The 9,969-nt window shown below is 39.8% G+C and overlaps 1 protein-coding gene across 1 annotated transcript in view; it reads right to left on the bottom strand.

Annotated features, from left to right (window-relative positions):
- Positions 1 to 8,940, bottom strand: part of ENPP3 (ectonucleotide pyrophosphatase/phosphodiesterase 3) — a 102,391-nt gene extending 93,451 nt beyond the window's left edge. Inside the window, exons 1-2 of the mRNA XM_008071885.2 lie at positions 8,713 to 8,940; positions 5,195 to 5,270 (exon numbers count right to left, since the gene is read on the bottom strand). Of these exons, the coding sequence (XP_008070076.1) occupies positions 5,195 to 5,270; positions 8,713 to 8,790 (154 nt within the window). The 5' untranslated portion in view covers positions 8,791 to 8,940. The remainder of the gene's footprint in view (positions 1 to 5,194; positions 5,271 to 8,712) is intronic.
- Between the last annotated feature and the right edge of the window lie 1,029 nt (positions 8,941 to 9,969).

The following is a 9,969-nucleotide window of genomic DNA, read 5'->3' on the forward strand; positions in this document are numbered from 1 at the left end:
TATAGCTTATGATTTTAATGACTTTGAGAAATGCTTACGGTGTTATTTGAAAAAAGCAAACTACAAACTAGCATACAGTTTTCACATTAAACGTAGCTGGTTGGTAAGACTCACTGACCTCCTTAAGCCCCCTAAATTCCACAAAATTCTCATAAAAGAACAGGGAAAATCGTTTTTAAAAAGACATACACACTCTCAATCAAATAACAGAAGATGTAAGCAGAGAAGAAAATGGAAAGACAGAAATAGAACGAAGAAAGCATCAGGTAGGCATTAAGAGCAGGGTGTCCCCAGAAAGGTAAAAAGTCAAGTGACTTTCTCCAGGACTGCAGAGAGAGGGAGACACGCGGCACTATTATGCGGCTGAAGAGAGGGACAGGCAAAAGGCAAAATATAGGGAAACTGGGTAAAAGCTGGGTATAGACCAGTGGCTATCCACATTGCCTCTACTCCAGACAAGGAGGTTCATAATCTGGAGTAATTAAGAGTGGCTTTCCTCACAGGGACCAGACACGGAAGAGGGTGACCATAACGAGAAAAGACAAACAAGCCTCACCCTCTGAAAGAAAACAGATGGTCCACAGACGTTTGAGGACGGCAGGATAGCATCCAACAGGAAAGACAAAAACCAAAACAAAAAAGATCAAAGAAAAATCTGATTGAAGAAGAAATAATGCAGGGAGCAGGAAAGTTCATACACACACACACACACACACACACACACACACACACACACTCACACGCACACGCTAGATACTCAGAAAAGAGAGACGCTATTGCATCCATAAAATAAGAAAGAAAGCTATAATTTAAAAGAAAAACAAAAAAGATCAGCATTCAGGGTAACTTGAAAATAAAAATATGAGAGCAGTAATGAAAATTGAATATAGGAGTGTGATAGGCAGAGTTATGATCCCCAAGAAGGTTCCAGGACCTAATCTCTAAGACTTTGAATTTGTTGTCTTATATGACAAAGGAATTTTGCAGATGTAATTAAGGCTACTAATTAATTGATCTTAAAACAGGGAGATCGGGCCTAAAAGTAAAAAAGAAAGAAGGGAGGGGGGAAGGAAGGAAAATGGAGATGATGTTATTGAAGAAATCAAATCTAAAAATTTTCCAGAATAGAAGAACATAAATTATTACATCAAAGTTGCCCATCAAGTTTCCCAAGGCAAAACTCACACACTAAGAGATCAACAGGATTCTGAGTGATACAGGGTTCTCTTGGTGAAAGCCCCCGAGAGAGACCATGAATAATCTACAAAGGACCACACATCAGAATAGTATCACACTTCACAAAAGCAACACTGCACGTTATTAGACAGGAAAGTAATGTCTTCAAATTTCTAGGAAAAAAAGATGATTTTCTTCTTAGAATTCAATATCTAGTCAAACCATCAAGTATTAGATTGGGATGATAAAGATGTCTTTAGATAGTCAAAAACTCAGTTATATCTCTCATACACACTGCTTTAGGAATGCACCAGGATGTTTTTTAACAACATGGAGGCGAATGAAAATATCAACCATACGCCAAACCAAGAAAGCAACCAACTCGATTGGAGTAACAGGACAGAGAAACACAAAATAAGAGATTTCATTCTACACCCAACTATACACTGCCAAAAATTAGAGATTTGGATAAGTCCAAGGGTTGTTGGGAGGTGTGGAGGACGTGGGGTAGGTTGTGGCAGTCATTCTAGAAAGCAATCTGGTACTGCTTACCTGAGTTTAGAAGACATAAACCCTAAGGTCCAGAAATTCTGCTCTTTGGTATATGGCCAAGCAAATCTCATACAGCTTCATAAGAGAACCTGAAGGATTTCTGTGGTGGGAAGGAACTACAGTCAACCTGGATATTCTGCACCAAGAGAGGGCATAGGTCTGATGGCATGTTGGATATATGCCAAAGTGTACCATGTAGTAGAAGCACTTTGGGAAGCCAAGGCAAGTGGATTGCCTGAGCCTGTGGGTTCGAGACCAGTCCGGGCAACTTGGTGAGACCTCGTCTCTACAATAAATCAAAAAATTAGCCAGGTGTGCTAGCACGCGCCTGTAGTTCCCGCTCCTTGGAAGGCTGAAGCAGAAGGATTGCTGGAGCCCAGAGGTTGACACTGGGGTGGCCGTGAGTGTACCACTGCACTCCAGCCTGGGCGACAGAGTGAGACTATAACTCAAAAAAAAAGAATGGATGTGTACACAGCCATTTAGATGGGTCTTAAAAAGTGCTCAAAGATAAAGTAAGAAAAACATTACATAGATATAGATATATCACAACCATTTACATAAGTGGCCTTTATATGCATACATTCACTCTCCTCCTAGGAAATCTTTCTGCACTTGGTTTCCAGGACACAACAATCACCTAGCTTTCCTGGCCACTCCTTCCTAGTCTTCTGTGTGTTTGCCCTCATCTCCCCAGTTCTTTAAAGTTGGTGTACCCAGTTACATAATTTAAATCTCACACCTCATACTGATTTTCAACCACGGTATACACCCAGGCAGGACTTCACTTTTAAAGCCAGCCACATGCGTTCAACTACCTTCTTGATTTCTCCTCTTGGACATCTGGTAGATATTTCAAATTTAACATGTCCAAAACTGAGCTCCTGATTTTTCTTCCCAAACCAGCTCTTTCTACAATCTTATCTATCTCAATTATGAAAATTTCATATTTTCTTGCCAAAAATCTTGAGGTTATTCTCTTTTTTTTACATTAGAAAAAATAGTTTATTTAGAAAGTAAATTTGAAAGAGAGAGAGAAAGAGAAGACTCATCTCTGCAAGGTAAGGGAGGGGACCAAAGCCAGGAAACATAGCCTGGCCATAACTCAAAGAGCACTTGGCCACACCGTAGCTTAGCAAGACAATGCCCTGAGGTTATTCTTGACTCCTCTTTCTCTCACTCCAGATCCAATATGTCAATACAATCTTTCTACCCCATTAAAGTATGTCCAGTGTCCAAATACTGGACAAAGCTACCACTCTGGTTCTATAAGGAAACCTGCAGAGTTTATGTAATGGGGAGCAACTAAAGCCAACCTGGAATTCAGCCACCAGGAGACAGCATAGGTCAGAGGGAATGTTGGATAGATACCAAATAAACTAGTTTGTCCAGATTATCACAATAATTTCACGCTTAGTCTCTCTATTTTTGTTTTCTCTTTGTCGTTTATTCATTCCACAGCAGTCCTAGGGATTCTTTTGAAAAGCAAACCAGAGTACATCCTAACTTTGAGTCTATCTGCTCAAATCCTCCAGCCACTTCACCACACTCAGAATAAAAGTTGAAGACCCTGCTCTGACACATTGACCCTTATTTGATCTGGCTCCTCCTTATCTGGTTAATCTTTGTTTATGATGACCTTCCTTTAGTTCTAGCTCATGACTTTCTTGTTACTCCTTAAGTAAAACATGCCAGGCAAACCCCTACCTTAGGCCTCCGCATTTGACATTCCTCTTACCTGGAATGTTTTCCCCCAAAGTGTCCCTATGTTTCTCTCTCACACATACACCCCCCACATTGACTCAATCTTTCATATTCCCCTTTTTCCCCTCACTTATTTCCTAGCACTTTCCATATCACATTATAGGTATTTCACTTATTTATGTTTTTGTTGTCTGTCTTCCATGCTAGAATGCAAACTCCTGGCAGGATTGTTGTCTGTTCGTTTCACCACTGTGTCTCCAGTAATTAGAATAGTACCAAGCACATAGTCAATATTCAATTTTTGAAGAATAAGTACAAAATAAATGTATACACGAGACAGTAAACTTGTGAGAACGTGCACAAATTTTAAAACCCACATTAGAAAAAAATATATATTGCCTCTGAAGGGAGTGGAAAACAGTGACCGTGGTTCAGGATTGGGGTTTAGGAGAATAACTGTGGTAGAAGCATGTGTAGTTAAATGGATGAATATATGTTAAGGATGCTGGCACAGAAGGGGCTGGAGTGAAATATCGATCCCTGGGTGGGAGAGGGAAGAGAGTGATGCCCCGAGGACTGATTGGCAGAGGTGAAAGGAAGAGAATAAGGAAAAATGACTCTGGGAAGCCAGCCAGTGGGTGTACTAAAGCTTCCTGAAAAAAGCTGGAACAATAGGAGGTTTTGTTCAGAGATTAAGTATGCCTTTTGCAATCAGTTTACGTGATTTGGGAGCCAAGAACTTATGAGCATTCGTGTGTGCGAATATCAGAATAAAACCACTAGCATTGCCTGCCAACAGTCGTTGGATCAAGAACTGGCACCATGGCCCAGAAACACATTAGCCAAGTGACTAAGTTCTCTTAGTTATTTTCCGGCTAGTACTTACCTTTCCAGTTCTACTGTGTTCTCAAGTCATACTCAGGGAGCTAAGTGTTTCTTAAGTGAAAACATGACCAGAAAGTTATCAGTTAACTTCACTAAGAGTCTTCCTAAGCAATAAAACTTTCCCCACTGAGTCAAACTAGAAATTATCAGTCAAAATTGAAAAGGGACACGATTGCTCTAGCAGCTGGCTTCATACTTCACCTTAGTAAAAGTACCAAAACAATATGTAAAAAGATTATAGGAAGTTCTTTTTTATATAGTCACTTGTAAATAATGTATTTATTATTCATACTAATGGGTATAGCAAAGAGATGTTTCCCCTATGTTTCTTTGCTTCTTATGAGAAAGAAACATTTTGAAGCTTTTATTGTACACCACTTTTCAAGAATTTGGTGCTGCCTAGCCAAGAGCTTGTGAGATTTCAAAGGTGGAACAATACTAACGTGGCATCAACGTATGTAGTCATGGAGGCCATGGGAGTGAAGCAACAAAGATTTTCAAGGTCGAGTGTCTGGATTCTTTGTCATCAGATGCTGACAGTTACAGAGGGTGCTAGGATGGAAAGTCTGTGGGCCAGTTATCAAAGTCCTCTATAAAAGTGAAGAAGGGTAAGGGAAAAACACTGGAATGATCATGAACCTCAGAGGAGCCGGGGTGTTTGTATGAGGGTGAAAGACTGAAGTCCAGAAGGGACAGTGGATAATTCCAGCCACAGATGTGGGCTCCTGACAAGTGGGGTGGGGAGAGGGAGACGCCTAGAGAGAGAATGCTGTATGCAGAGGAGAGAAGGCTTGGGACAGGAGACAAGATTCAATGGATTAAGGCCAGGAGAAAGAAGATATCAAGGAATGTTCTGAGAAAAGGCTGAGCGGTATACCTTGCTGTTCTGGTTTTCTGAGTCCAAGCCCCAGGCCTAAGGCAAGCGACACAATCACCAGCAAAGCAAGAAGAACCTATTACAAAAAGAAAAAGTAACTTTTACAATTTAAAAAATATATGCAAAGATATACAAATAATCACCCTCTCTCAGTATTCTAAGTACCTGCAGCACACAAGTTATACAGGATACCAGCTCCAATAGTGGGTTATTTTATTTAATAGGTGTGCTTCAGAGGTGTGTTATTTTATTTAAGAGGTGTATGATTTTATTTAATGCCTGAAAATAAGAAGGGGGGTTTGGGAGGAACTTTAAAACACCACTTATTACAGACCTTCAAATTCAAATATATTTACCATTCAAATGCAATGAGCTTAACCTCATATTCAGTCAAAGGAAGAATTAAGATGATGAAATTGTTTTTCTTTACCATTTTTCTCTTTTTTTACTAAGCACCTGTTTGGCGATGATTTATCTAAAAGCAGTCCAGAACTGTGAACTCCTTAACTGGTTCATTCCTAGGGAGCTGAATTTGTTTGTTTTTCCTACTCTATCAGAGGATAATAAAAATATCTAGTATGTAAAAATATGATATCCATTTAATTAATTGGCAAGTAATCTGCTTTGATCTTCAGCTCATAGATTGACAGTAATTTGGAAACCACCTAACCAAAGCTGGTTTGTGTCATTGTCTGCTGACCAAGCTCTCGGGTATGGTGAACTTTATGCCATGATTAGATTAAACTATGATAAAATTCAAGAGAATCCTTCTCACTGCCATCTTTGACCACACATGAAGTCCAAAGATAAGCTTGCTGCATAACGAATGCTGTGCATTGCCATTAAGAATGGCAACACAAACACAGTCACATTATTTAAGAAAGTAAAAAACAAAAACAGTCACAAAAGGAAAAAACACAACTTCAAATTTTGCTTAGATAACTACATAAACTATTGATTTTTTTTTTTTAATCAGAGTCTCACTCCGTCGCCCAGGTTAAAGTGCAGTGACATATTCCTGACACTGCAGCCTCAACCTGCTGGGCTCCGGCAATCCTTCCACCTCTGCCTTCCAAGGAGCCGGAACGACAGGTGCGCACTACCATGCCTGGCTCATTTTTTTATTTATTGTGGAGACGAGGGCTCACCAAGTTGCCCGGGCTTGTCTCGAACCCGCAGGCTCAGGCAGTCTACTCACCTCAGCCTCCCAAAGTGCTGGGATGACAGGCTGTGAGCCACCGAGCCCGGCCATCATTTATTTTCATGTTCAAACTTGTTGGAAAAATCAACAATCTCTAGTTGTGCTTAAAATGCTTTGATTAATCTCAGTGTTTATTTCGTGCTTTTGTATTTGTTCCATATATTTGTGACTTGGTCTCGGCATTATTCTGTAAGCTCCTTGAGAGTAAAAGGTTCATGTTTCATCTCCCATAATCGTTTACTCTGAATATGTAATTTTTTTTTTACATATTTTTATTTTGTAAAAGTAGGTTCAGGAGGCCAGGGACAGTGGCTCAATCTTATCGTCCCAGCACTTTGGGAAGTGAGGCAAGAGAATTGCCTGCGCCCAGGAGTTCGAGACCAGCCTGGAAAAACTTGGTGAGACCTCGTCTTTGCAATAAATGAAGATATTAGTCAGGCGTGGTGGTGTGTGCCTGTAGTTCCAGCGACTTGGAAGCCTGAGGCAGAAGGATCGCCTGAGCCCAGCAGGTCAAAGCTGCACCAACTTGGGTGACAGAGTGAGACTCTGACTCAAATAATGATAATGATGAGATGATGATGACAGTGATCATAATAATATTAATAGGACAACCTACTCGGGTCCCCTCCCACTGTGGGAGTTCTTCTCTCTTCTCAATAACACTTGCTTTAAAAAAAATAGGGGCCAGGCATGGTGGCTCATGCCTATAATCCCAGCACATTCGGAGGCTGAGGTGAGAGGATTGCCTGAGCCCATGGGTTTGACACTAGCCTGGGCAACTTGGCGAGACTTCATCTCTACAATAAATCAAAAAATTAACTGGGCGTGGTGGCACGTGCCTATAGTCCCGGCTACTTGGAAGGCTGAGGCAGAAGGATCAACAGAGTCCAATAGGTTGAGGCTGCGGTGACCACGAGTGTGCCACTGCACTCCAGCCTGGGCAGCAGAGTGGGAATCCAACTCAAAATAATAATAATAATAATAATAATAACAACAACAACAGAGTCTTGCTATGTTACCCAGGCTGGTCTTGAATTCCTGGGTTCAAGTGATCCTCCTGCATCAGCCTCCCACAGTACTGGAATTATAGGCGTGAGCCACCACACCCAGTCTGGAAAAGCTTCTTGATATTGGGGTGCACGTGTATCTTAAACTGTCTTATGTTATGCACTAACTGGGAAGAATACTCTGGGCTCTAAAAATCACTAAAAACCCAACATTTGGTTGCATAAAGAGTGCTAGAAACACATCAGATGCTTTCAAAATGTTTACATGAAATTTCAGTCAAAATTTTAAAACATTAGAGTACTTTAAAACAATTATTTTAAAATACTGAGCTTCTTTATATGTATTTAAAAAGCCACTAGTAGGACGCAAAGAAGGGAAATAGATGATGCCCAAGTTTTGCTCCGGAAAATTTTGTAATTGCCTGAATTAAAAAGATAGGATAAATGTAATAAATAGCATAAGACCTGTTGAAAGCACCCAGAAGGGTAAAGAAGAAATAGAATATATTGAGGGTTTACTGGGCTTGATGCTTGAATGCATTTTTTTGTTTGCTCCTTGAAACAATGCTAGAGAAACAGAGACATTGACTAAAGTGGAAAACACAGGGAAAAGCTGGGGCAAGATCAGTGCAAAAAAATAATGCAATTGATGTTGGCATGAGGTACTGGTTGAGAGGCCAGGAAGCAGGCATCGAAACAGGCTGGTGCAATGGCATGTGCCCGTAGTCCCAGCTACTCAGGAGGCTGAGATGGGAGGATTACTTGAACCCAGGAGTTTGAGACCAACCTGGGCAATGGGAGAGAAGAGAGAGTCATAAAACTAGAAAAGCTTTTCTGTGGGGTGGGAAGTAGAGGACAGAAGATCTCACCACATAAAAGGACAAAAAAGAGAAAACAGGCAAGGAGTGAAGTAAAATAGAATAAAATCAATAGCTCAGTCAAGAATATGAGATACACTGATTTTAATTTCTCCCTCTCTTGTCTTAAAAATATTCATGCAATAAAAAAGTGAGCTGGGAGTAATTATAATCATGCAAAAAAATCAGTGCTACAGAGTGTTCTGTCCTGGATTCCAACTTTTTAGATGAGTCAAACATTAATTTGTTGTTACTCAAATTTATTACGTGCAAAATAGGATTTAAAATATTCACTTGCACTAGAGTTGTCAAAAGGGAGAAAGCTGAATACATCTTATAATTTTAAATATTTAAATTTAAATAGCAACACAAAGAAATAGAAATGGGGCAATCATGTCCTTCTTTACATTTGTCACAAAGCTAGAAAGACCAAAAATTAAGAATTGTACTTACAATGCAAATGATTTTGTACCTCTTAAGAGTTTTCTTCTTGATAAGTTCTTCTGTTGATAAAGTCAACATAGATTCCATGGTGAAGGGAGCTGCATAGACCTGTTTTATCAGAACACAGAAGTTCTCCTACTCTTCTGAAGTCTGGTAAAGAGAAACTGTATGAGGTACATAGCCGTGCCTGACTTTTAAATGTTTGGGAAGATCACTGCTCTTTTGTGATTGGGCAATCTAGAGAGAGGAAAAAAAAATAGTAAAAATAGTGCAAGATTAAAGTTCGTCGGGTGCTGTGGCTTAGCCTGTCATCCCAGCACTTCAGGAGGCTGAGGTGAGAGGATTGCCTGAAGCTGGGGGTTCGAGACCAACCCGGGCAACTTGACAAGAGCTTTTCTCTACAATAAAAATAAAAACTTAGTTGGACATGGTAGCACGTGCCTGTAGTTCCAGCTACTTGAAGGCTGAGGCAGAAGGATCACCAGAGCCCAGCAGGTGGAGGCTGAGGTGGCTGTGAATTGCCACTGCACTCCAGCCTGGGAGATGGAGTGAGACTCCAACTCAAATAAAAAAAAAAAAAAAAAAAAGGAAGATTAAAGTTCATTTTTAGTATATTGTAGGCAGCTGTTCCTTTCTTCCTTATCATTTATATTAAATACTAATCAAGATACATATGTTACACAATAACACAGTAATCAAGTTTTAACCCAAGCTGATCATTTATTGTCTATAAAGAATCATCCAAAACAAAAAACTGTATTACAAAAATTTTGAGGAGTTTCTATTTTTATATAAATTTCATATCATAGTTAAAAACCAACGTGTTAAAAAATGTGTTTTGACTATAATAGAAATTGTGAAACTCTGCTGAGCCACTATAAAATACTTCAGTCTGTGATAATTATGTCTTGCGTCTTAGTGTTCACAATTTAAGACATGTTTTTATATACGTTATCTCAAGTCAAACTTAACAATATCCCTTACAAAAATTTTGTTTTACTAGATGCCAGAACTAGAACCAGAACCCGCGTCTATTAACTCCACAAACTCAAAGAAATTTTCACTAATCAGTTTAAGTTCACTATTTTCTTCTTTTTGTAGAGTGGGGCATCTTAATACATGTACTCCAGGCTGAGAAGAGGCTACAAGTTTATGGTGAAAGAAGCTAAATTAAAAATAGTGTATGAGTCCAGGAGGTTGCAGTGAGACTGGTTTGTGCCACTGCACTCCAACCTGGGTAACAGAGTGAGAACCTGTCTCAAAGAA

Source organism: Carlito syrichta, unplaced genomic scaffold, assembly GCF_000164805.1.
Source record: "Carlito syrichta isolate Samal-C Ts95f unplaced genomic scaffold, Tarsius_syrichta-2.0.1 Scaffold314781, whole genome shotgun sequence".
Lineage (NCBI taxonomy): Eukaryota > Metazoa > Chordata > Mammalia > Primates > Tarsiidae > Carlito > Carlito syrichta.